Source organism: Pseudopodoces humilis, chromosome 16, assembly GCF_049639895.1.
Source record: "Pseudopodoces humilis isolate 2021_Gansu_Grassland_sample_001 chromosome 16, ASM4963989v1, whole genome shotgun sequence".
Classification (NCBI taxonomy): domain Eukaryota; kingdom Metazoa; phylum Chordata; class Aves; order Passeriformes; family Paridae; genus Pseudopodoces; species Pseudopodoces humilis.
The window spans coordinates 584,390-612,072 of NC_142215.1; the positions used below are offsets into that span (position 1 = coordinate 584,390).

The 27,683-nt window shown below is 48.7% G+C and overlaps 1 protein-coding gene across 4 annotated transcripts; it reads left to right on the top strand.

Moving 5' to 3' along the window:
• The first annotated feature begins 10,055 nt into the window (after positions 1 to 10,055).
• Positions 10,056 to 27,661, top strand: GOLM2 (golgi membrane protein 2). 4 transcript variants are annotated; one of them, XM_014251063.2, is made up of 10 exons: positions 10,057 to 10,477; positions 15,543 to 15,597; positions 16,562 to 16,664; positions 17,688 to 17,778; positions 18,634 to 18,781; positions 18,999 to 19,079; positions 19,418 to 19,516; positions 20,028 to 20,201; positions 22,853 to 23,020; positions 26,446 to 27,661. In XM_014251063.2, the coding sequence occupies exons 1-10, from the start codon at positions 10,151 to 10,153 to the stop codon at positions 26,517 to 26,519; spliced, it is 1,320 nt and encodes a 439-aa protein (XP_014106538.1). In that variant the 5' UTR covers positions 10,057 to 10,150; the 3' UTR covers positions 26,520 to 27,661. The 4 variants fall into 4 exon arrangements, with proteins under 4 accessions (XP_087919502.1, XP_014106540.1, XP_014106538.1 ...); XM_014251064.2 differs by having other exon boundaries at positions 18,637 to 18,781; XM_088063376.1 differs by lacking the exon at positions 22,853 to 23,020 and having other exon boundaries at positions 10,056 to 10,477.
• Positions 27,662 to 27,683: the final 22 nt, after the last annotated feature.

A 27,683-nucleotide genomic window follows, 5' to 3' on the forward strand; every position in this document is an offset into this window, starting at 1 on the left:
GGATGGAGGAGCAGCTGGGCCTGGAGGCAGCACCACATGCAGAAGGGATTGTGCTGACCCACCAGGCCAGGTGACAAGGAACACGGGTCTAGGTGGTAAGGGACACCTGTATTGAACAGAAATTATCTGCCAGGGTTTCTATCTAGAAATGAGCTAGAGGGCAGCATTGTGGATTAATTCTGGTTGGCCCTTGCGATGTGATAGAAATGTTATTATAAAATACAGGATGAGGTATTATGAATGATACTCTAAAGGAAATAAATAAAATAAGATGCAGATTAAGTTACACATTTGCCACTAATGTTTACAAACATGAACTGAATCTTCCAACCTACACACCTTGGCTGATTTTAAATTAGGACAAAATAAAGGTTTTCTTCTTTTCCTTCTCGTGGCATTTGAGCTCCAGTGGCTGCACAATAAGACTGGTCTGAGCAGATTGCCTGGGGCAGCCTGGCTGATGCTGCTGGTGAGGACAAGGAGCCACTGATGGAGGCCAGCCCGAGGTTTTGGAGGTCACACACACGTGTGATTCCCTTGAACACCCATGACAGAGATACAGACAACTGAAGTGGCACCGAGGCTCTAAGCCCACAAGCTCCTACTCCAGCCCACAGAATCCTGGAATCATGAAATGGTTAGGGTGGGAGGGGACCTTAAATCTCATCTCATTCCACCCCCTGCCATGGACAGGGACACCTTCGACGAGATGTGTCCTCAGAGGTGACTTCACTCCCGCTCAATCCTGTCCCACCCAATGCCTTGCAGAGGGGGAGAGGAAACGAGAGGCATGAGGGGTGCTCATGCCAAATGCAGATGGAATTTTGGCTCCCCTGGGATGTGGAGACTCTGTCTGGATGCAGGGATGAGATGAGGGCATTGAGGGCATCTCAGCCTCTCAGCTGCTGCATAAGCAGATTAACTTTACGTGCAGCTGATCCATGGAGAAATGGATCGGCAGGAGTCCCTGACAGAGACAGATTTCTGCCCGACTCACATTCTGCTGGCTCACAGCAAACACGCTGGATGATGTTATTTACGTGACCTCTCTTCTCCGACTTGCATCACTTCCCTACTCAACCTCCAGCCTGGGTCGAAGCCATCCCATTAAATTAGGCCCATCACTGGGCAGCCCTGACAATCACTCCCCTTCCTGATCTCTCTGTTCCCACAGGAATGCTCCATGCCAACCACAATCCTGTGGAAAAAGCATCTAGAAGGCAGAAAAGGAAACCAGTTGCTGTGAAAAGCCTCGTCACTGGTTGGTTGTGGTCTGGTTGACAAGGTTGGGATTGGTCACAGGGTGGACTCGGGGATCTTGGAGGTCTTTTCCAACCTCAGGGGTCCTGGGATTCTGTGACACTGGGCTCTCCCAAGAGGGAAAGCAGCTATGGCCACTGAGGATGCTCCCTATGGCCACCCACCCTGCTCTCCCTCTCCCAGAGCCCGCACGACAGCAGTGCTCCCAAGGACAGCCCGGGATGAGGCAGCCTGGCTGCCTCCCAGCTATTTCCTTTCTCATTCCCATGCAGTGGAGCAGCTCCCCGTGGTAATGGATTGTCTTTGGTGCCCTCCTGACGCTCTGGGAGGTTTGAGTCAGCTCCCCCTGAGCTGCCCGGCGGAGCAGCTCCGCCAAGGCTGATGGAAATTTACTGCAGCATTCCGCAGGGCTGCTCCAGGCTCGCACCATGGAAGTGGGAGCACAATTGACCCCCTTGTTCTGCATGTCTTGGCTCCGAGGCCTTGATTAGACTGAACATTAAAAAAATCGAGTGGCAGGAGTGAAGTAATTTGGCACTTAGAGAATGACAAAAATTCTGTAGCGCGTGTGTGGCAGAGGATGAGGAGCAAAGGCAAGAAAGAGAAGAAACAGTCAGAGGGACGAGGAAATACAAATTTTCTTTGGAAACATTGTTTAAATGATTTGTAACCTAATTTAACACATCAAGGCCTGTTCAGTTTTTGAGTTCCCTGGATGGACAGAGTACTTCAGGCCAGCTCTGACTTCCAAGGACACAAGTGCTTCCCTGGACTAAATGGAACCATTCTCTCTTGAAAACGTATCCCATTTCTGCCCTGTGTCAGCTTTTCCTTAACCTGGCTCGATATTCCTTTTGCCTTTGCGGGAGCATCTACACAACATCTGCTTCCATTTCCTTTAAGGTTGGAGCCCAGGATTTCAGTGCAGTGATTCATGGCCAACAGACCTGGAATGGACTCAGGAATTCACCCAGTCCACACTAAAGCCCACAGCTGCTACACTGTGCTGCTGAGGAAGGACCAGCACAGCCAGGTGTTCTGGCTTCTGTGACCTGAGCCCCTGATCCACACCCAGCACTGCACTGGGAGACTGCCCAGGGTGTCTCCTTCTGTCCCTCCTGCACAGGCTGCCTGAGCTCTCAGCATCCTCTGGAAGGCTCCCAGAGAAGTCCCAGGGAAGATGATTCCTGTTGATGTGATGAGCATAATGGGAGGGGGGTTGGGTTCAGCTCCGTGCTGGAGAGCCTGTAAATATCCACTGCTCAATGACTGCTGTTTCACTGACACCTAAATTGAATTAGAAATGCACACTTTATATATAATTGAAACTATGCTAATGCACAATGCACACAGAGAGCTCTCTTAGTCCTCAGCTCAATCTGCTGCATTTCCTACACTAAAATGACAATTCCTCTAGAGCAATAAAGGAAATCTGCCCAAACTGTGACCAACAGTTTACCAATCAAATCCTGGGGGTCTATTCTGAAGGCAGAAAAAACAACAGATTTCCAAGTACGATAAAAAGTGCTTTCCAATCCAGGTGTTGGAATAATAATTTGTTTTCTTTCTTTCTTCAGAACAAAGGAAGGAGCTCTTAAACTATACTTGGGAATACAAAAGCATGCTCCAAGCTCATGTCAGGGTTTGACACACACACCAGCTATCTCTGATGCTCAATTTGTGGCTTTCTTAGTCTACAAGAACAAAACCAAAAACCACCTAGGCCAGGAATCAAAACTGTGACCTAAGCAGCAGGCACAAACAGCACAAGGAATTGTGCTATTGACACAGTGGATTCCTGAACTCACATACAGAAACCATCATCACCTGCTTGAAACAAATTATTTGGCCTTTCAGAGCTCTTCCCGCAGAATTGCCATTCCCAATTGTTTCCTGGAGCAAGTGGTTAGCAGCAGCAGCCATTTGTGTGTAAGCTGGGAAAAGCAGAAGAATCAGCTGGGCTCCAGCACTGCTCCTCACGGCCCAGTGAGCTCTCATTGAATCCTTCAATCCTTAATAAGCATTTGGCCTTAATTGCTGATTTTTATCGTAGCCCAGTACTTATGGCATAATTGATGAACATTGTTTGCAGCGGAGTTTTACGGCTCTGCCTCGCTCCAGTGCCTGTGCAATTGGATCTGCCATTCCTCACCATGGCACCATCTAGAGCTGGGATGCCTGGCTGGGCCACGGGATGATGGAATCACAGGATATCCCGGCGTGGAAGGGACCCCAAGGATCATGGAATCCAACTCCTAAATCGTCTGTCTCTGCAGGAAGCAGCTGGTGTGGGTCAGAGCAGCGCTCAGCAACCACTGCGAAGTGCTCTCCCAGCTCAAACTGCCCTGGGTACAGCACGGTGGGAGCGCAGGACAGTGCACAGTGCTGGGAGACAGGAATGCGGGGAGGGGCAGGAAAACCTCGATCCAGCTTGGCTGGAGGTTTAGGCTGTAAAACTCAGAATATTCTTGTCTCCTGCAGCCTCCCTGAGGACTCAGCAATGGAGCACCGCTCCCAAGAGGAAGGGCTGACTGGGTGAAGTGCACTCCCCAGCCTGTCCCACTGGCCTGAGCTCTGACCCCCAAAATATCCACCCCCTCCTCGTGAAAACATTTCACCCCTGAGGAGCAGAGTCCCTCGGCATGATGAGCTTTGACTTGTTACTTTAATGTGAGTTTGGGGATATTAAATTATTAAAACAGAAACATCAGTTCCCAGCTGTGAATGCAGAGCACAACCAGGACAAGGTGAGATTTTGTCCTGTGACACTGCACGTGAATCCTCATACGTTATGGCAGAACTGTTGGAGTTTTTGGTGGATGGAGCAGAAAATTCCCTGATGGAGCTGGGGATGATTAAATGCCTTAAAATCTTGGCCTCAAGCTGTTATCAAATTTAGAATAGGTAGGAACATAAAACTGCCACCATCCCTACCAGTTCAGAAATCAATTATTTTTAGCAGCACTCACATTACCTAATTAAGGTTTTAAAAAAGATATTTTGTACAACCAATTCCCATTTATCAGAAAGAGCCTCAGAATAATACCATGCAGCACACAGATTTTTTTCAATAAGGCATGTTTTTTGGAGAACTGTCTACTACCTGTTTGACCCATGAAATGTAGTAAACTTTGATCTACTGCACATGTAGCTGGCATCATGTGGCAGCTGGAGTCTTTATTACAAGGCAGTTTCAGCAACAAGAGTTGAGGAGGGGCTTCATTGTCCTGGGGAGAGTGAAAACACAGAGCCCCTGCCTTTGGAATATCTAAATGTGTATACTGTGACCATAATCATCCAGGGAAAGTGAGGCCAGACATAGATTTTTAAACATTTTCTTTAAATTTCAAGGGCATGATCTGAAAATTGTATCATCCTGGACTCTCTAATTCCCCGAAATAAACCCAGTCACAATCAGCACCACACAGATATATTTGGTGTGACTTCCAGAGTAATCCCATACACTCCTGGAGGCAATGGCTGTATTTGTGTTGCCTAAAAAATGTTATAAAAATGCTTCCAACTAAGCTGTTCCAAGAATGTTATTGGCTGTAGTAGAGCCTCTGAAATCTGGCACAGCAACACCCCCTCAAGCTACAGAAGTCTTTTCTTTGTCCCAGGAAATCTCATGTATATTTAGCAGAGTTAAATTTAAATTATTATTTTCCTCCTCTGCTTGTGCTCCCCAGCAACAAAGAAACAGTAAATGAGGTGGATGTTTTGTGAAACCACAACATGAGACAACAGAACCTCAACTCCCTGTGTTAAAATACTTGACTGCACTCTGGCTGAGCGCCTTCCCAGCACACATAACCTTTTCTTCTAGGAGCAGGGGATCACCACGAGCCTCCTGCACTCACTCTGGGGCCACAGCTATCTCATCTCCAGGGATATGTTTCTTTTTGCCCCACTTCTTGTTCCCCAGGCCACCTTCTTCAGCAGCTGCTCCGAGGACCTGGCGGCAGCTCTGCTCCTCTGCAGCTCATCCCTTCCCAGGGAAATCCACAGCAATGCCTTCCTGTTCCTGCAGCCACTCCTGCTCGAGGGAAAAGGGGAATTTTGATCCCCCCCACACCCACTCTGGGCATTCCCTGCCTGGTTTGCATCTCCAGGAGCTCAGTGAGCCCTGACCCCTCAGCTCCTTTCTGAGTCTCAGACAAAAACATTCCCAGTGCACCATTCACTCTTCATTCCCTCACAGACACTTCCCTGCAAGAATCACTCCAAAATCAATGCTTTGTCTTTTCAGTGATGATCCACAATAACCTATGGGAGCTCCTGCCAGCAGCTGTAGCTTTATCCTTGCTGGAAATGTCATTTGCTGTTACAGGAATTCCACCAGCCCCTCGGAGCTGCTCCTGAAAATGAAAACAAACCTTCTTCTGCGGAATACTATTGAGAGAAAGCACCTTTTTCCTAAATGCCAGACTGCACTGAGCCTCCCCAGCTGCTTCCCAGGAACAGATGTGCTCCCTGCTCCCGGCCTGGGATGCAGCTTCAAGCCAATCACAATTCCCTGGCTACAGGTCTGCTCTTTGGGCTGCCATTTGCTGAGCCAATCCCAGATGTTCCTGGCTTTGTTTTCATAAAGCAACATGTTCGAGGAGATTGATTCTGATACCTCACTCCAAAACACTTATTCTCACAAAGATTTCCAAACCTCAGGTGCCTGTAAATAAACACAACCCCATTTCAGCTCTAAACCCCAGTTCTGATTCCATTCAAGTCCTTCTCCAGCTGCTCAAGTGCCATCTTCACCCTTCAGGGATACAGCAAACATTTTCCTTAGAAGTCAGCGGGCCTTCCCTGACTTCTGCAGCCCAAGTTACACTTTATTAGAGGTGGGAAAGAGATGCCACTGAGGGCCGCTCGTGGGTACTCACTGAATGTGCTGAAATGGAAATGAATTATTTTTACCATTCTTCCTGCAAGTGAGCACCCGAAGTGTTCACAGGCACAGCTCTGGGGTAAGGGGGTCCTGGACACTTTGCAGGACAACAGCACTTTAAGCATCAACCTCACTCACCAGTGCAACAATCACATTCCACCAAAACACCCCTCCAATGCCATCCCCCTGCTAGAGCTGTTTTCCTACTTTAGCCGGAGTTTTACAAATCTCCATGGAAATGCTGCTCATTTGGACAGTTGCTTGGCATACCAACAGATGGAGTATGTTAATCAGCTTTTAAGGATATGCTAAAAGTCTGGGATAATTTGAGTTCTGTCTTCAGAATGTTTGTAAAAAACCACAAACTTGTAATAGATTTAAAAAAAGGTTTATTCTGCTACAGTGGAAGGAAGCAGGATCCTAGAATCTTTAATCAGAGGCTTTTAAAATCACCCATTTTCTGTAATGCTGAATAGATTATTAAATCAGACTGTCTTCTTATCTTTGAGTTAAATTATGCACAAAAAATAAATATGGCTAAATTTGTCTTTCATTTAAAAGCCTGCTTTGGGTTCTGAAGGGATCAAAATACTTGGCTGGAGCAACACCTCATATATTTTATTTCTTTAACTGATAAAAATGCCATGGCAGTAACAATACTACACTGGTTCTAAAAATATCACATGTGGAGTTCCTAAACTTTCCAACCTCACAGCAGGAAAATAAGAAAAAAAAAAAAAAAGGAAGCAAATAATCAGCAATTCCTTTGCAAAGTCAAATGTCTGAATGGAAGAAGACAATCAAATGCATATGATGGATTTCATCTGCAAAACCAAGGCAGGGGGATGCCCTGTCCTAGGCTGTGAGAGTGGAAGGGTTGAAGCAGCAGTTTCTGAGGTTCCTTTGTGTGTTTTCTCTGCTGATAAGGGCTCTCATGCTGCTGCTCACACACCTCTGCAGCACCACCAGTCCTGGGCATTCTTTCTTGGAAAATGTTAACACCTTCCAGAACCACTGTAATTTTATATTATCAAACTTCTGCACATTTTTATGACATCCTGGTGATGCCAACAGAAAAGTCATTCAATTATATCAGTTTTTATTCTCTGTTACGTAGGAAAAAGTCCATAAATACTGGTTGTGTTACTTCTTGCATATATTAGTGGATGTAAGAGTTTTCTGTTTTATTACTATTTTGTTAATAACCTTTGTGTATATTAATCTGGTTAGTGGCAGACAAATGGAAAAGGCACATGGAGAGATCTGGAAGGTTTTGATTCAACACCAAATAAATTTTCTTCCTTGGATCCTTCACTTTCTCCGTAAGTACAGGGATTGAGGCTTAGTTCCTGTGCTTGCCCTGTTTCAGGATGAAACAATTTGAGTGCTCCGGTGAGTGATCTCCCCATCCACACCAGATCATCGTGGGCAGAGAAGCCAAGGATCAGCCAAGATCTTGTCAGAGGCTGAGCTGAACATGCCATGGGATACATTCTTCCAACACAGTGTAAGATTACAGCCAGGGAGAGGCAGTGGGAACACCTTTCCAACCAGGAAAAGAACAGGACCACAGGGCGTGGAACACAGATGGAATTAAACGGCAAATTAATTGGAAAAAGAAAACTCCCTGGTGTTGCCTCAGTTCCCAGACATGCAAAGGAAACCACAAAAAAAAAGTTGCAGGAGCCAGTTCTGACCCTGAACTCTGAGGAGCTGGGAAATCAAACAAATTCCAACAGGAACAGCTGAAACAAGGGAGGAGCAAGCACCACTGAGCACTACATGGAGAGATTTTTGAGCTGACTCTTACAGGTTACTACAAAACCAAAGTGTGTGAATAGATATATAGGTATAGATTAAATAAAAGTAAACCCAGGCAAGGTCTGAGCTCAAAACTGTCACATTTTTATTTATTTTATTTTACTGTATTTCCATTATTTAGTGAAACGTTTCCTGGCTTGCAGTGGACAGGCTGACACAGAGTAAGTGCAGCCGGAAGGAACAAGCTGAACAGAGCAGACTTAAACCCTGGAATTGAAAATTTGCAACACTGGATTTGGAATGTGAATCTGCACTGCCATCTGCAGAGAGCAGGCTGGCAAATTAATGGGCCATCAGGGTAGCAGCAACTAAATTGCCAAAGTGCAAATATTGGTGTGTAAAGTATGGAATCAGGTGGGATGGAGAAAGCTGTGACACCATCGTCACAGCTGACAATTGTGCATGATGTGTGCTGTGTCTCAGGAAGGCATTTTATACTTTATTTCTTAAATATTGTTCTTTTTGCTTCTTTTAGGAGAAAAACGGATCCCCTTCTGTTTCTCCGACACCCTCCCCATACCATTTGCAGCTGGAGGTACCGCGATTGTGCCCAGAGGCTCTCTGTGACCCTCTGCTGCCCGAGGTGCTTGGTCACAGCAGCGCACAGAACTGTTCCTAAATCCCAGCACAGGGAGCAAAGCCAAGCCCAAAGTCCATGTGTGGGTGAACACCTGCACACCTGACTTTGCTGGGATCTCTCCCCTCACACCAAACCCTGACTTTGTTCTCTCCCCTCACACCAAACCCTGACTTTGCTGGGATCTCTCCCCTCACACCAAACCCTGACTTTGCTGGGATCTCTCTCCCCTCACACCAAACCCTGACTTTGTTCTCTCCCCTCACACCAAACCCTGACTTTGCTGGGATCTCTCCCCTCACACCAAACCCTGACTTTGTTCTCTCCCCTCACACCAAACCCTGACTTTGCTGGGATCTCTCCCCTCACACCAAGCCCTGACTTTGCTGGGATCTCTCCCCTCACACCAAACCCTGACTTTGTCCGGATCTCTCCCCTCACACCAAACCCTGACTTTGTCCGGATCTCTCCCCTCACACCAAGCCCTGACTTTGTTCTCTCCCCTCACACCAAGCCCTGACTTTGTCTGGATCTCTCCCCTCACACCGAGGGAGTGGCTGCAGCCATGCCCAGAGCTGGTTGTGTTCAGCCCAGCTGTGCGTCCCATTTTCCCCTGTGAGAACCAGCAACAGAGTGACATTAACGGGCTGTGAGGGAATGTGCCCAGGAATAAATGTGTTATCTGAGTATTTCTTATAAAAGGAATGATTCATCCGCTCTCTTCACTGCGAGGACACATTTCGTCCCCTCAGGAAACACCTCTCAGGTGTGGGGCTGGTTAGCCCATGGCGTTCCTGCCCCACTGTGCTCTGCCCTGGAGTCAGGCTGGAGAAGGCTCCAGAGAACCCAGAGCCCCTTCCAGTGCCAAACGAGGCTCCAAGAGAGCTGGAATGGGATTTGAGACAAGGGCTGGAGGGAAAGGACACAGGGAATGGCTTCCAACTGCCAGAAGGCAGGGATGGATGGGATATTGGAAAGGAATTATTCCCTTGAGAGTGGGGAGACCCCGGCACAGGGTGTCCAGAGAAGCTGTGGCTGCCCCTGGATCCCTGGGAGCGTCCAAGGCCAGGCTGGACGGGGCTGTGATTGTGAAGAGCTTCCCCGCGCACGGCACGGTGCATCGCGGGCAGCTCTTAGTGGTTTTTAATGCCCTTCAGCGCAACGCCGTGACACTGCCAGCGCGGCCGCGCCGCCCCCGGCGAGAGCTGCCTCAGGGCGGGCGGGCCCCGGCTCTCGCGAGAGCTCCGCGGGCTCCTCTCGCGAGAGCCGCAAGGGGCGGGCGGCAGGCGGGGCGCCGCGGTGGCGGCTCGGCCGGTCGGTCGGTCCCGCACGGCCCGGCGGCACCGGCACAGCCCTGCCGGCCACCGCCCGCTCCCCTCGGGCTCTTCCCTCCCGCCGTTCTCCCCAGCTCCCTTAGCCCGCTGCCCTCAGCGCCTCTTCCCTTCCCTCGGCCCCCCACCTCACCCCCCCTCCCCCTCCACCACGGACCCCCCAGCTCCCCCCCGGGCATTCCCTCTTCCCCCCCTCGGGATACCCCCTTCCCCTCAGGGCCCCCCTGAGCGCCTTCCCCGCTGCGCCTGAAGCTGCCGCCCTCGGCCTCCCCCATGGTGGGGTTCGGGGCGAACCGCCGGGGCGGCCGCCTGCCCTCGCTGGTGCTCGTGGCGCTGCTGGCGGTGATCGCCGTGCTCGCCTTCCACTGCTGGAACGCGGCGTCCCGCCAGGCCCTGCTGCGGGAGGAGCTGGCCGAGCTGCAGAGCCAGGCCCAGCGCACCGAGGTGGCGCGGGGCCGCCTGGAGCGGCGGAACTCGGACCTCCTGGGCAAGGTGGACTCGCACAGGAAGCAGCTGGAGCAGAAGGAGGCGGACTACAGCCACCTGAGCAGCCAGCTGCAGGCCAGGGACGGCCAGGTGAAGAGGTGCGAGGACGGCAAGGTAAGGGCAGGGGGCGGCGGGGGGTCCCGGGGCTCGGCTCGGCCCGGGGCACTGTCAGCCCTCGCCTGCCCGAGGTGTCCCCGCAGCCTCTACAGCCGTGAGTCAATCAGGGCCCCGAGGCTCAGGTTTGCTGCTGCTGGGACAACTGCAGCACTCTCTGTCTTCTGAAAACGTCCCCAAAAAGAGCTGAAGAGGTCCAGTGTGTGTGTACACAATGAAAATCCCGAGAGATCGCTCGTTTCCAAATGGCTGTTTCGAATTTACTTACTGTTTTTTAGTTTTCTGTCTCTGTTGAGAATATTTGATCTTTTGTGATCATTCGAGAAGCCAGCCTCAGCAGTAAAACTACAGTTTCAAGGGAAATGAAACCAGTATGGTGTTCAGTAGCACCCTGAGCTTCCCTCTTGGATTGCCTGATGCAGCACACTCTGATTTTTATGCTGCCAGCGTGTACTTGAGGGGAAAAGAAAACCCAGCAAACAACCCTGCTGCTGACTAACGTGTCATTTTCCTTGTCTTGGAGAAGCCAAGCTCATTGAAAATTCAGCTGGCCCTTTCAGTGGGGGTGGCCTGGGGATTTCTTTTGTTGTGGAAGATGAGTGAATGCCTCAACTTTCACTGTTCTGCTTTCATAATCGTCCTGAACTAGGAAGTTCACGGGCTCAGCACGCAAATTCTTTTCAGGGGGTGTGTGGTGGATTTGCATGCAGGTCATCACTCTGCTCATTGAACACTGTTCTCACAGTGGGGTTTATGTAAATGTCACACTCTATGGCGTTATTGCTGGCTAGCTTTGTTTTTCTGGCCCTTTCTTATCACACATTGGGTGAGCAGCCTCAGAAAATGCATTGAGTTGTCACAGAAAAAGCCAAATATGTACATGTCACATTCCACAGTTAGACTCCCTCAAACTGATTAAGTTTGTATTAATGTTTCCTACTGAACCATTAAAATTAAGCCCTTTGTGTGTTCAGCAAACATATTTTTAATTTTTATCTTTCCTTAGATTGCAATAAAAAATCCAATTGGATATGAAACAGACTCCATGATCTTAAAGGTGTTTTCCAGCCTTAGTGATTCAGTGGTTCTAAAGCAGTTGGGGTTTAGCCAAAATACTTCCCCTTCTGTCTGCAAAAGGGCAATCAGCTTGTTTGGTGTGTTAGTGTCACTGACTGCGGGTGTAAAACTCAGCTGGCAGGATTCAGGTAAGCTGTCAGGCACAGTCCAGGAAGGATTTCTTCCTGGAAGGGGTGCTCAGGCACTGGAACCTGCCAGGGAGGTGGTGGAGTTCCCATCGCTGGAGGTGTGCAGGGAAGGTGTGGATGTGGCACTCGGTGCTCTGGGTGAGAAGGTGGGGATGGGGCACAAGTTTGGCTCCGTGGTCTGGGAGGGCTTTTCCAGCCTCAGGGATTCTGGGAGCAGTTACTGGGCTGCATGACAAGGGGTGCTTTTAATGCAAGGAATTTGTATTTTTTTTCGGAGATCTGTGACGTGTTCCTGTAGGGCACTGGGGGAGGAGATGGAGGTGTGAGCTGGGCGGTGCAGCGCTGGTTACAGGAGCCACGGGACACAAAGAGCTGCTGCTGGCTGCCCCTGCCTGCCCAGCGCTGTGCTCCCTGAGATCTGCCTGGGCTTTGGACGCTGAGTGTGACACTGCACAGGGCACAGCCGGAGGGCAGCGAGAGAAACCTGCCCGGTAAACCTCCCAGATTACATCTGATGTTAATTGACTGCCGTGTGTGCCCTGTGTCTTCCTGCTTTGTTCCAGAAGCTGACACTTAAGGCTGTGTGACCTCGTAGCTTTTGAACATTCTCTCTCTTGTGTTCAAAATGTTCAGAGTGCCCTAAGAGGCCAGAAGAGCAGGATTTTATCAAAAAAACGTGGCTGGCCTTTTTTTCCTCCCATGTAAGCCACTGTCTTTTCTCATTGGCAACAATGTTTATTTTTTTCTAAAACCCTTTAAGTGACTGTATTTAAGGACTATTACTTCTGGGAGAGTAGAGAATAAAGCTTTGTTTTAGAGAATGAAAGTCTGTCACAAGGAAACAGTAGTAGATACAAAGTGTCTGACCAAAAAAGGCTTGAGTGATAATTTTTTTCCTCCCAAAATAGAATTTGTCGAGTCTGTCTGACCAAACTGCTCATTACCTGTGATCTTAGTTCATTTGTGAAATGCAGGAGCTGAAATAAAATCCCAACATTGGTACAAGTGATCACAAGAAAAACTCATTTGAAGATTCTCAGTGTCAGTTCTGCTTTGTGCTCCTTTGTCCTCAGCTGAGGTTCTTTGCCTTGTGGTCACATAAATCAAGTGCCTTTCCCAGTGCTGAGGCAACTCCAGTTTCTGCTGCAGCTTCCTCTTGGCTCAGGGATTTCTGGAGTCAGGGCCAAACTCTTGGCTCTCCCGTGTCCCCTGCTCGTGGAACGAGCCCATCACACTGCACCAGGATGGTGTTTGCTCTTGGGAGCAAATATGGGGGCGTGAGCCAGTGTCTTGTGTTTATAAAGAAAGAGAAAAAGCATGAATTCTTGGGAATTCTTTCCTGTGGTGAGCTCCTGAGGGTCTCTTGGACCTTGGAACAAACAAGGAGTTCTCTTTTGAAGCGCCCCGTGAGAGGCAAGCAGGGGTAATGCCTACCCTGGGATTTGGAGTGGTGCTGCAGGCACAGGTAGCATCACCCTCCTGAGCATTCTGTGGGGTTTTTGCAGCATGCCGTTAGGTTTTGGGGTTTTTCCATAGCTCTGTGTGTCTGTTTGCAATGAGCACAGTGAAACGTGGGACTGGCAGGAATCCCTGGTGAAGTTCCAGGTGGCAGGCGTGCAGGGAGCACCTCTCATCCCATACCTGCTGCTGGCCATGCCAGTGTGGAGCACAGGCCTGCCCTTACTGCTGCCCAGAAATGTGGATTCAGGGATGAAGCTGTTTAGTCACACATCCCCAGCAGCTGCTGGGTCTGTTCTTTGTTGCCAAAACTTGGTAACTCCCCAGTTTGCAAAGCTGTAGCTTGACAGCAGCAATGTGGAGTTGTTACATGGCAAGATTCACAACTCAGACAGCACTGGAGGGTTGCCACATGACCATGCATAGGATTTCTGGTGTTTTTTCCTGTGCAGGGCTCATTGGGCTACAGAGGGTTTATTTTCTCCATCCCAAGTGCTTGGAAAGGCCCTGAGGAGCCCTTGAGAGCTCAGCAATACAAACAGGTCTAGACCAAAGGAGAATGGTGCCCAGGAAGAACTGGACCTGCGCCACGGCTCATGGATTGTGGGTTTTGCATGTGTAGGTGGAACAGATCTCATGAATCATAAAAAAGCTTCCTCCTTTTCTATCCTTCAGATCAGGGACATTTGCTGTCAGCTGAGCTGGTTTGGATATAAATTCTGTCACTTCTCTCTGAAACTCAGGATCACCCAAAGGAAAGATTGTGTGATAAAAGTGCTGCGCGTTGCCATGCAGCTCGGTCTCACAGACAGCAGCCCTCCCCCAGCCAGGCACATGGTTATGGGATAAGCAGGAGCCACTGGGAAGGGTGTGTGTGTGAGGAATTCTGAAAACAGACCCTGCTACTTCCCAGGATCTCCTTTGTTCACAGATTGATTGGGTTCTGGGAAACAACTGCGTTAGAGTGGAAGACAGGAAAATGAGATTATTGCCTGTAGTTTTGCAAAAGAGGGGGAGCTATTTGTTCATTAATACAACAAATCACTGGATGTACCTGCTCCCCCGTCCTGGGTCGCTGGAGGGGGAGCTGGCACGCTGGGTACCCAGTAGAGGGAGAGGCTTGGTGGTGGCTTGTGTCTTCTGCTTCCCTGGGTGTCCCCACTGCAGGGCTGGCTGTGCTTTTAAAGTGAAGCTCTGCAAGTCCTACCCAGGCCAGCACAGAGGGGCTGTTGCTTTGTGCGTCCTGTAAGGATGTAAACCATCTCTGCAGTTCCTGCGTGGCTGCATCCCAAAGCAGGAATCATACCCACACGGGCCAAATGGATCAGGCTGCTCAGAGTGCGTCTTGTAACAACAAAACCACAGTGGGAAATACATTTAAAGAATGCATCATTTGATAAAAGGGAAGGTGCAGGTGCGGGGAGGAAGTCCTAAAGGCAGGACAGGTGTGTTTTGGGTTTTTTGACAGGAAATGGAGGGGGCTTGCACAGACACTTCAGGGACTGTGGGGGGAACTGAAACAGCCCCTGTGTGAAAGTGTGTCCCCATGTGTGTCCCAGCATGTCCTGGCCGAGTGGCTGTGCTGGCTCTGCAGAGTGCTGCTCCCAGAGGTGATGCTGACCTTGTCACCCACGCGTGACAGCCCTGCTCAGCACCTTCCTGCAGTTACCCTTTGTGTCGCTGTGAAACTGCAAGAAAAACAACCACAGCGCCCGAGGTGCCTGAGGGCAGGCAGGGATTTCTACCCCCTTTCTCAGAATATTCCACACATGAATCTCTCTTTGTTCTTGCTGGTTTTTATCTTTATGTAATGACAAAGCAAAGCATCTTTACTTCAGGACTTTGTGTATGTGCATTTCTTACCTATTGTAACTATTTTTTTCCTTACTAAAAATGCCAAATTAAAAGCTGTTGTAGTTGTATTGGGATTCCCTCTCAAAATAAAATGTATGTTAGGATGTTAGATAGCAACACATAAAAGATTATTTAACAATTCTATTGTATCATATACATTAGGTAACAATTGGTTTTGCTGTTGATGCTCTGTTTATTTTTATCCACCTGTGCTTTGACATTGGCTGTTTACTGTCCCTCTTGCAGTATCAGGATGCAGCATGTTTATTTTAGTCCAGACAATCTACTTTTTTTGATATAAATATGTTCTGGAATTAAAATTTAAGCCTTTGTTAGCAAAGCCTGAGCACAGTGTGTAGTTTGGTGATGTCACTTACAGTTGCTGAACACACATTTCTTAGATTTATGGGAACTCTGTGCACGTCACTCCGATAATCCTGTCAGTGCGTTGGCTTTACTGAGCAAACAGACACACCTGAACCTTCACAGCCCAAACCCTCCCCAACCTGCTGGTCCCCTGTATTTATCCAACCTTTTCTTCCTTCCAGATGAAGCTGCAGAACAACATCTCGTATCAGATGGCAGACATACATCGGCTAAAGGGTGAGGGATTCATGGCCAAACTCATTTGGCAGGCTGAAGTTGTGCATTTTAACTGCCCAGGTGCTGCAGAATGCAGTTTAAATGAAGGAGCTGGTGATGCTGGAACATCTCATAATGTGAAACCTTTCATTGTGTTTGTTACCTGGTGTGGGTAAGTGCAGAGTTGGCTCTCACTTTGCTGCAGAAGGGATGTGTGTTCTGGCACTGCTGAGTTACAAGACAGTAGAATCATTTTCATGGCCAAATACGCAGTTTAGTAGTGTTTGATCAGAAACACTGTGATGGTTATGCTGGGTTAGAAAAGGTCCAGGGCACATCTCTGAAGTTCTGTACAGGCATGATTATAATGCCTCTGGTGTTGCTGTATTCAGAGTACTTCAGAGTGAGCCAGAACGTGATCAGATGTGAACATCCCCGCATGCAGCACACATGGGTTCTGCCTGTATCCGTGTAGCTGCAGCTTAAAATAGCAGGGAGCTTCATTATTCATAGCCTGAGGAGCAGGGAGGACTTCTAGAGCAGTTGTGAAGACAGGAAATCCATGTTGGCTTTATGGAAAGGTGCCTCCTTTTGTACACTCACTGCAGACAGTGTTTGAGCATCCTGCCTGGAGTAACCTGGCTGTGCTTCCGTGTTACTCAGAGCGACAGAACCGTTCAGGAAATTAGGGAGATTTCCAACAGATAAGTGAAGTAGCGTTGTGCAAGGTCTCTGAATGCAAAGGTGCAGAAACATTTAGGGAGATTAGCATAGTATCAGAAGAATTGGTCTGTAATTCATGCTGCCATCTGGCATGCATGAGTAAAGTGGCATCTTCTTCAAATTGGTTTAAGAATCTTTAAAGTATGTCTAGACATGAAACTTGGGCAATTTCTTACTTACTTAGCAATATTAGAAGTGTATCTGCCTTGGGGCATTTTTCCTTATCTTTCTGTATTCATGTTGGTTTTGCTTTTTGGCCTAGAACAACTGGCAGAGTTACGGCAGGAATTCATCCGCCAGGAAGATCAGCTGCACGAGTACAAGAAGAACAACACATACCTGACAAGGAGGCTGGAATATGACAGGTATGTCCTCAGGAGTGTTGGTAGCTGCAGGTTGGTGTGTGTGAGGAGACCTGTATTTAACTAAAAAGTGCTAATTAATCTTGTGTCTGCTAATTCTCAAACGCGAGTGTGCTCACTTGGCGATGCACCTGAGCTGGCTGTTTGACTTTCAAGTTCTTTGTGGTGTTGTAGTCCTTCCCCCAACATGAGATAGGAAAATCTTGACTTAGTGGAATTGTTCTGCATTTTTAAGTCAATGTATTTTTTATAACATGGAGATTCAGTTCACTTATACATGAAGGAGTCTGAAGGACACAGTCCTGTGTCACCAGCGTTGTTAATTGCTGCCTTTCTAGCAGTGTGGTTTCATTTGTTCCAGCTGACGCTGAAAGCACCTTGTGTAGATTGAAATTTTAAGTTGACTTCAGCCTTTTAAGTTGATGATAGAGAAACAGGGAGAACAAATACTCCTGCAGCTTTGAGGAATGAGGAAGACTTAACTCTGGAGAAAGTGTTTGACACTTTTACACATGAGGAGTTTCTGTGCTGTGCTGAGTGTCTGTGGGACATGGCAGTTTTGGTGATTGGGCTGGTGCCGTGGCTTGCTGGGGAAGTTGGGGCACCTGGCTGTGTATTCAGATTGTGTTATTTGAGTTGGGAGCAGTAACTGATAGTAGCACTCGTGCACCTTCTCTGTTGACAGCCAGGAGAGACACGTTGCTTTCCCAGTGGAATTAATATTTGCGGACAGATTAACTGTGGAGCTTGACCTTTTGGTTGCATTCCAGCTTCTGGAGGAAGTATATTCAAGGCCATTCTCTTTATTTTACCGTTTTCTCGGCTCTGTGCCTACTTTTTTCCGGCTCTGCTTTCTTACTGTATTCAGTCCATTCCCACTGCATACACATGCACCAGGCTTCTTGGACAGACTATTCTGGTTATAGCTCAGGTTTGGCTTTTTGTGCCATATTTTTTCCCGTATTTTATTTGTAGGAGAGCAGATCCAACAAATTAAGTGTAACTAATGGTGTGTTTCTCCTCAAGCCTGCAGTGTGGGCAGCAGATCAAGGAAATGAGACTGCAGCATGAAGAGAACATGAAGAAATTAATGGACCAAATTGCACGGGAGCAAAAGGTAGCGTGAAGAAAGTTTGTTGAATGAGAAGAGCCCAAGCCTGCTGTTTGCCTCAGAGATGTGGAGGCCTGGGACATTTCTTCCCTGACTTTGTGTTCAGTATCCCCCTGAGCAGCCCTAAGTGGGTGTTAGCGTAAGAAATCTGCCTATTGTCTTACCCAGTGGACTGAGCTGGAAGTTGAGGCCAAATTCTTTGCTCCAGCCTTCCTCCATGATGTCACTGCTGAGGATTTCAGTTGTTGCCTGTAACATGGATATATATCCCTGTTCAGCTCTCCAGGGTGGGATCTGTGTTCTCACAGCCTTACCCTATTGCAGAGGGAGCCTGAGCTCTGCCGAGGCCTTGAGGTGCTAATGTGATGCAAATCGTGATGGTACTGGAATGGTATCAAGGGTGTGATTACACCAGACAGGCTGCCAGTAGAATTTGGGCCTCTTTCCTGCAAACAGATGCTTAAAATTTTGTTTCCTTACTTCATCTATAAACATCTCAAATAATAGGGCAGAATGAGAGCAAGTTTGTCATCTTCTCTTACAGTCTAGAGTTGTTTCAAGGCTCTGACCTGAGGCTTAAGGCTGATGTTACCTTAACCTGGTTTTGTTGTGCTCAACACCTGTGTATGGCAGTAAAAATGTCCTGCAGCTGTGCTGTGTTGAACATTTTCTGTCCAGTTGTGTTTCCAGATCCCGGGGTCCAGCTTTGTGCATAGAGTGCTCTGTGCTTTGCTTTGGTGATCCTTGAATTCATAAATGCAGTTTTGCTTACCCAAAGTAACCTTGATTTTGAGGATGTTTGTTTTGTAATTTCCAGGGAAGTGTTTAATTAATAATAAGTTGTCTCCTTATTTGTTCTAGCAGGCCACACAGAAAATTCAGTCTAGTAAAGACACTGCAGTCAGCCCCAGCAATGGTGACCAGGCAATACCTGAGACTGTTGCAGAGGTGGAAGATAAAGTCGTAGTGAAGAATGAGGAGCCTTCAGAACATGTTGCAAATGGCAAAGGTATTTCCTTTTCTGGGCGTTTGTGATAGAGAATGGGCCAGTTGTGTTGCATCTTTTGTCAGTCTCCAGACAGTGCATTTCTCTGAAGTAGAAGGAATTGTTTGGCCCAGCTACACTGATTAGCTGCAGTGATTGTCTAAGAGCCTTCCGCAAGAGGGAAATTCACAGTTCAGACTGGAGGGTTAGTAAGGCAGAATATCCTTTTCTTGTCTTGCAGAGAAAATCAAACCAGGAGGAGATGCAGGCATGCCTGAAATAGAAGATAATGACCCTGCTAAAGCTGAAGATACTCCCACTGGTTAGGAGCAATACTCTTCATTCTTTCACGTTTGGGTCTTGGTGATGTAGATGTTGTGTGTGAACACCATGTGGTTCACAGTGAGTGCAGACTTTTAAAATCTCTCTGTGGTAATAAAATTCAAGTGGGGTGTAAAATCAGATAATTTCTACTGTGCCCTGGAGATTTGAATTCTCAAAATGGAGTGTTTTGGATGATGCCCCTCCTGAAATCTTATTTTTTATATTTTCATTAAGGAAATGATAAAAAAATAGAGTTTTACAGGATTGTTAGAGCAAGACCAGGTAAGTAGTGTGTTTGTTTCATATTAATGCTTTTGTCCCTGTGTTCTGTTTTAGCTTTAAAGAAGCCACTTATTTCAGCTCCTAAAAGTGAAGGTCATCAGTCCATTATCAATCTTCCAACTGAACAGCCCCATGCTCCAAACCTGGCACCAGGTAAAATTCCTGTTAGCAGTATTTTGGTTACAAGAAGAAAACCAAGGATAAATTTCTGCAGGATCCAAAGTTGTGTTTTTACCTGGCTGAGGTACTTGGGCTGTTGTTGTATGATCTCTTCTTGTACTCTCCACACCAAATAATTTCTGAGCCTTTTGACCAATCACCGCTAAATTTGAGTTAGAAGTTTCAAAGTGCCTCCAGTGGGCAGAGTAATGGAAATGTTTGTTCCTCCTCAGGGTACTAATTAGGGCTGCACCACAAGCAGATAAACCAAGGTTCCCGTCCCTGGGAGCATCTCACTTGAGGGTGACACGGGCAAGGTTTGGGATGTGGGAACTGAAAGTCCTGCAGTGAAAGGGTTTGGAGGAATTGCAGTTAGAAGAGAGACAAACCCAAAGAAAATAAACTCTGTGCTTGCAGATCAAGTCACCTTAGGTTATGCCTGCACTGCAGGTGGCTTGTTGTCCTGCTAAAATTCTGAGTGTAACTTCCCATTTTAATGTTGTAGGCTTGCCCGGTGACAGTGATGGAAACGCCAACATTGCCAAGCAGATCCCTCCGAATTCTCTCCAGCACTTGAATTTTGAAGAAAATGTGGAAGCCCAGAAAGACCACAAAATTGAGCCAGACCAGATAAAAATCCCAAAGAGTCGAGTTAGTGACTTGCAAAAGATTAAGCAAAGTAAGTTGGCCAGTATCACACACTTCAATATATTAAAAAAATCCCTTCATTTTTTACCTGTGTAAATGCCTATCTGGAAAATAGGGACCATTGCAGAGGGTGGCTTTGGGGAGGGAGCCTGAGAAGGAATATATTGTGTACCTGGGTAAAAGGTAGGCTTTAATGTGTTATTTTTCACATGTGCATTTAGTTATTTAAAAATTATTTCCTTATTGGAATTTAAGATGCTTTTGGGAATTACTGCACAGTTAGATTGGTTAAGTCACAGATTTGATACATGAGGGATGCTAAGTTACTCACTTTATTACTTCAATACACTTTTTGGACAGTACTGTAAGAATTCAGCCAAAAGTGAGAAAACTTCGGTTGTTTTAATATCACTTGTGGAACTTTGTGATGGGGCAGGGACAAGTGTGTTACAATTACAAATTGTCACAGAGCCTGGGCAGGCCTGGCTTCCACTCTGTGTACCCTGAGGTGTGCAAGGCTTGTTATTTTATCAAAGTGGTTTCTGGAAGAAACTTGTGGAGTGAGAAAGCTTCTGATTTCAGTAGTTTGGTTTGTTAATGGGCTGTCTCTCTTCCCTGGTGACGGATGGAATGGTGGGGGTGGTTGTGTAGGCAGGAGCTGGCAGGGAGATGTCTGGCTGTAGGCTGTGAGGGGGTACCTGAGAGCCAGGAATTGTCCCCAGTTAATCTCTTCTCTTTGCTCCACATTTGCCATGGCTCCGATTGTAGGTTTAATGGTGCCGTGAGGGAGACACTTCATCATGGAAGGAAATAGCTAATCCAGGTTTGTGAAAGGGTCTGTCCTGATGGTCAGTGGCTGTTCTGAAAGGTCCATTGGTGACAAACTCACCTCTGGCATGGAGCAGCCCAGCTCTGGCCCAGCTCTGCAGCTCCCACCGTGGCCATTGCCTGGCTGGGTGTTGGTGACTGAGAGCTTTGAAGCAGAGGGTGCAGAGTAGTGCTGTTCAGCCTGGAGGAGGAGTCTGGAGGGACTTTAGAGGGCTCCAGGAGAGCTGGAGAGGGACTGGGGACAAGGGATGGAGGGACAGGACACGGAATGGCTCCCAGTGCCAGAGGGCAGGGCTGGATGGGATATTGGGCAGGAGTTGTTCCCTGGGAGGGTGGGCAGCCCTGGCACAGGATGCTGGGACATCCCTGGAATGTCCCAGGCCAGGCTGGACAGGGCTGGGAGCACCTGGGACAGTGGGAGGTGTCCCTGCCATGGCAGGGGTGGGACAGGGTGGGCTCACCAGACTGACTGTGCTCCCTGAGCTCAGTCTGTAGCCTCTGTGGGCCTGCTGCATTTCCTGGGATCTCTTCATCCACTTCAACCTTTCCTTCTGTCAGCTTCAACACATTCAGTGCTTGTTTGTCACAGTATCTCTGGCTGTCCATGGGCTGGTTTTGCTGGAAGTTGGCTACATGCCCTTGTCTTCCATGGCTCAGTTTGGGTTCAACATGTGCAAATCCCACTCTCCTACCCAGGTTTTGGATGTAGTGCAGTGTCAAAAATACCAACAGGATCACTCAGACGTGAGCAGGCAATGAATAATGTATGGAACTTTGGATTTCTAAACAGATCAGGTTTTTTTGCTTGTTTTATGAAAACACCTGTGTATTTATGTAAAATACAGGTGTTCCTGTACATCCTAGGTGTGATTCTGCTGCTTTTCCCCCCATGCAGAGATGCAGAATGGTACTGCTTCTGTCCTGATTTTTATATACACATTGTTTTAGGGAATAATTTCACTTTTACATCTGCCCATTTTTAATCCTGATGTTGAAATCATTCTCCAGTTTTACTTACCCATCAGTTGCACTGGGAATCACCACCTGCCGTGGCAGCCTTGGTACCCAGTGTGTGAGAATTGTATCACACTTTATTCCCATTTTTTCCATTTATACACGATCTTCCAGGCCAGTGGCCTCTGCAGACTCAGAGCTGCTTCCCCCCAGCACTGGGCTGGCAGAGATCTCCCTGTACCCCGTTAAACACCAGCTCTGAGCTGACCTCACACCAGCAATCTCTCACTATGTGCCTCAGTGATTATCTGCTCAGTCCTTATTTCCAGCTCATTCCCATTTTCTTGTGCATTGTTTCAGGATCTGAAACCATTCTTAATTTTTTGTGAGGAGATGAAAATACTGGGTTTGGGGCATTTTGAAAACTGTTGGAGCTTACTAGGAAAGCAGAGTGTAAAGCCAGCTGGCTGAGTTTCCCAGCAGCACGGTGAGGGCAGGTCTGTGCCAGCAGGACACCCCTGCAGGCACCTTGGATCCCTCCAGGCTGTGCAAAATGCCTCAGGAGAAGGCACTGACCCTTCCACGGGTGCTTTTGTGCTTTTTGGGAAACCTTGTGTTGGTGCCTGTGGGCAATCCAAGGAGCTGTTGGGGCACTCACTCACAGCCCTTGCCCGTGGAGGGAGGAGTGTGGGACAGTCAGGTCACAAGGGTGACACGGAGGAGTCACCTGCTCAGAGGTGCTCCACGAACCTTGTCCGACCCCTACCCCTCTCCCTTCTCCCCCTTTCTCTCCAGCTGGATCTACCACAGACCCCGACTGCCTCCACCTCTCTGCTCTCATGTAGGATCTCCCTGTTTCTTTCCTCTCTGCTGCTGACTCACTCCTTTCCTACCCCACAGGCCGGTTCTTTGATGAGAATGAATCCCCTGTGGACCCGCAGCAGGGTTCTAAACTGGCAGATTATAATGGGGATGATGGGAACGTGGGTGAGTATGAGGCAGACAAACAGGCCGAGCTGGCTTACAATGAGGAAGAGGATGGTGATGGTGGAGAAGAAGACGTCCAAGGTGAGCTTGGGCCTTTACCTCCATCCCATTGTGATAAATCCATGCTGAGTTACTTGTTGAATTTGTGTAAAGCCTCTCTGCTTTAGCTGATCACAAATTGCTCAGACAGAACAAACAAGCTTGAAATTTGGTATCACTCTCTGTGGGACAGCAATGATGCAACAGACCTGAGTGAGGGGGCTTTGGCACCTTACTGCAATAGTCCCTGCTAGGAAGAGTGAGACCCTAAATTCCAGGCAATGATTTACCCAAACCCCCAGCTCTGGCCCCTGCCTGGGAGGGCTTTGGGCCTTGACATTCCTAAATTGTCAAACAGAGGAATTAAGTGGTTTTACTCCTGCTCTTGTCACACCTGCCTGGAGCTGGTGTGCACTGAGGCCTCAGGTGGTGATTCCAGGTGTCACTTGTGCATTATACACAGATTCAACAGGCTTGTGGTGTCCTGCTAACCCACCTCGGAGCTCCTGATCCAGTGCTGCCTAACACCGTGTGTGCATGGCCATTCCCTGTCCTGCATGCAGCTCCTGCATCGCCTCCCTCGCTTGCCTCTGCCTGCCTTGTCTGCCTCCTCCATCCAGCTCTTTGGGGATATTTGGGACAGGCCTGCATGTCTCTAGGGCGAGAATGTTGGGTAAACATAGAGAGAGTATTTCCCATTAAATGGAAGTGTAAAATAAAGAGGGGAAAAAACCCCCAGGAAATGGGACAAAAATCCTACAGCCCCCCTGATTTTGACCCTCATAATACAAGTTATATAAGTTAGTAAGTTTTTAGCTGGAGGTTTTTCAGGCACCGTATTTAATTGGCATCTAAGCAAAATGAATGGGCAAAGCCAGTAAAAAGCAGCTGACTGTGTGAGCATGCAGCTAAGTGCAGTGTCAGCAGGCTGGACTGGGCTGGCACTCTGAAACTCGTGCACAAGTGGAAGAATAGGATGGACCAGAACCTGTGGTGATTAATTAACTTACTAATGAGCTGCAGTGCCTGCTGCTCCAGCTGCAGCCTGTTCTGTACCCCCTGTGCTCAGAACTTGCAGGGGGTTTGTGTGTCCTGCCTGCCCCTCTGCAGGGTGGTCCCTGGGCTGGCAGCTGCACAAAGGCATGGGGGGATCAGAGCAGCCTGGTCCCATAGCAAGTGTCCCTTCCCATGGCACTTTTCTGTCTGTGCTGGGGCCATGGGAGCACGTCCCTGATGGTGCTGGGGCCATGGGAGCACGTCCCTGATGGTGCTGGGGCCATGGGAGCACGTCCCTGATGGTGCTGGGGCCATGGGAGCACGCCCCTGATGGTGCTGGGGCCATGGGAGTGTGTCCCTGATGGTGCTGGGCTGTTGTGGGCAGGGAGTGCAGGGTGTCCTGTGTGTCCCCAAGCCCTGCAAACGCTGGCAGTTCTGTGGGTGGGGGTTTCATAGCTCTGTCCCATTCCCCTAAGTCAGCAGCAGGTCCTGCCCAGCTCTGCAGTAGTTCCTTACCTGGGCTTCAGATCAACTCTGGAAGTTGTAACTGCGGCTGAGTCTGTGCTGGCTGCTGCCATCTGAGCCTGTGTGCTCTGGACAGCCCTTGCTGTGAAGAAATGTTCCCAATATCCAACCTGACCCTCCCCTGGCACAGCCTGAGGCTGTTTCCTCTTGTCCTGTCCCTGTTCCCTGGGAGCAGAGCCAGACCATAGGTGGCTGCCACGTGGTGCAGGGATGCAGCGCCCTGTCCCTGTCCCCAGCCCACAGAGCTCTTGTTGCCCCTCAGAGCTCTGTGCTGCTCCGTCAGCAGGAGGACCTGGCTGTGGGGACCTTCCCAGGGGAGCTGATGGCTCAGGCAGCTGAACAGCTGCAGTGACATGGGCAGCATTCCCCTGTGCCACTTGGGAAAGGGTGGCGTGATCCAGCTCTAAGTGGTGGGAAAATGTTAAACCCCAGGCACTGGGATTGTGTAACTTGCAATGTGAGTGGTGTTTGAAAAAACAGAGCTCTGACTGACAGTGACCCTGTAAAGCCATTTCCCTTCCAGGTGGGGTCCCTGCAAGGTCCCTGCTCTGGTGGCTTGGAATTTGAACTTGGGGAAGATCCTTTTCCTGAGGAACCCCTCTTTGTCTCTGTATAGACAGACTGGATTAAGAGCTGATAGTTAGGTTAAAGGGTGACTTCTGGAAGGTTCTTCCTGAGGAATGATCTGAACAGTGTGTTACTACCTCAAACCACATTTCCCAGGCTTTGTTCTGTTGTTCCTTAATAACTTCTTGTGTTGGCTTGAGCTGTGATTTGAGTGTGACCAGTGGAGCTTCCAGGGACAGTATTCCAGAAAAAGTGGCTGCTTCAGGCTGATTTGTCTGCAGGGCAGGAGAGGGCAGAACAGGGAGGGGTTGAAGGGAGGGTGGTTGTAATTGTTTAGGGAGGGGAAAAAAGGAATGAAAATTTCTGTCTAAAAGCCATCAGGAAAACATCACCCGGGTCTGCATCGGGCTGAACAAAGCCTGTGGCGTGTGCTACAAAGCCACTGGATTCCACATGATTTCTCTTGTCTCTAGGAATGTGCAGGCTTAGATTGAATTGTCCAGGGGAAATATCCAATTTGGGGGATGTTCCTTGGGGCAGGGCAGCACCCAGCCTGGTTCCTTCCCTCAGGCACCTGCTAGAGGACAAGGGGATGTTTGAAGGTGGCAGCTTCTAAAATGTGTTAGTGGTGGCTGGATGGTGGAGGGGGAGTAACTCCAGGATGTCCAGGTGCTGTGGTGGCACTTTGTCACAGAACAAACCTGTGTCCTGCAGGTGAAATCCAGCCTTTTGCTGCTGGAGCAACCCCTCAGGCCCCTGCCTGGCTCCCAGGGTGCTGGGTGTGAAGGTGTGGAGAGCTCCAGGAAGATGGGGGAGCTCAACTTGGATTTCCTTTGCTGTGAACAAGAGTCTTTCCTGATAGAAAGGAATAGCTCTGAGGTGCAGGAAAAGCTTATTAGTTGGAACAAATAGAAGTTTTAGGGTTTTTCACTTTTTGAGGGAAGGAGGCCTTTGTTATGGAAGGGGTCCCAGTGACTTCCCTGTGCTAGTCCCTCAAGTTCCCACCCTCTGTGAAGCCTTATGGTGTCAACTCTGGGCACGGGGCTTTGAGCAGGAGCCGGGTTTCAGAGGGGGAGTTTGAAAGCTTGGTAGGCAGTGTCAAAGCCCAGCAGCTGGTGTGACAGTGCTGCAGTGTCTGAAGTCAGGCAGACTGTGAGCTGGGGCTGCCCTGCAGCCAGAGATCCCCTTGGAATGCTGCCAGCCAGGCTGGACACATCCTGTCCCTGCTGACTCCATCCTGTCACCAGCCCTGGCCAGCTCGGGGCTGTGCCCTTTAGCAGCATGTCCTGGGAACTGTACTTTGGTATTTTTTCAGTGATACCACATCAGATCTGATCTGAGCATTTTAACTGTAGTCTAATTACAATCTGTAATTGCAGATGATGAGGAGCGAGACCTGCAGAACGACCTGGGGGACTACAGCAAGTCCCGCCTCAACGAGGGGGTCCTGTAGGGTCACAGAGAGCTCAACCCAGAACTTGAGGTGCTGCAGAACTGGACCTGTTTTGCTCCAGTGTTTCCTACTTCCAAGGAAGCTGAGGATCAAGTGCCGAGTGTGCTCAGCAGCAGCAGAAGAGGATCCACTCTGTACATATGTACATATCTGTACTGTTGCAGGTTGTATTAAACCCACATCTTTGCTGTTCCATGGAGCTGGGTACTCTGCCTGGTCCTTACCTGTAATAATCTCTACACTTAAACCCAGTCTATAAACACAGGCTGAACTGTTTCTGCCACTTACAACACTTGGAACCTGGAGAACTTGTACAGTTTGTACCTGATGTAACAAAGCTGCTGTGGAAGCCGTGTACAGCCAAGAACTCCTTTTCTACAGTCCCAGCCGTGGGGCAGAACTGCTGCTCCTGGGAGCTGGGGTTTGTACAGCAGTGAGAATGGAACCTCAGAGGGACTGGGAACTGCACGGTTCAATAACTGCTCCTTCCTCACTGCAACCCAGCACCACACCCCACTGAACTCCTGCACAGTGACCACATCTTGTAGACAGAGCTGGAAATCTGTAGGAGGACTTGAATAATTTCATACATCCCAAAAAAGTTGTGCAACTAGTAGCTGGATTTAAAAGGTGATCTAAATAATTTGCAGCTTGTAGGAAATCTTTGTGTTACAGAGGGTGTGTCAGTGAGAGACACATCTGCAGCAGCTGTGTCAGCCCCTCGATGGAAGGAGCAGCCCTCACACAGGCAAACACACTGTGGGTGCTGGTGTGCTGTCCCAGTGTCCATCCCAGCTCCAGCCACTCCTGTTCATTCCCAGTTCAATCCCTTGATCCTCAACACCCACCACATCCCACGGTTTGGTTTTCTCCATCAGACCTGTAAGAAAGACCCTTTTCTGTATTCTGTGTTCCAGCACTTCCAGAATTGATGGAGATGATTCCATTGCTCTGCAGTGGTGGGAATGAAGGGAATTGTCCCCCCTGCTGCCCCAAGGGCTCCTGTGGACACAGGTTGTAGGCCCTGAAGAGGGTGATTGAAATCACCCCTGTGCTCTGGTGCTGGGCTGGAGTAATGGGTCAGGATTGCTCCTGCCAGCTCAGTGAACCTCTTAAATAAAAGTTCAATGCTCATACAATTATGTTATGGGTTTTTAAGACAGT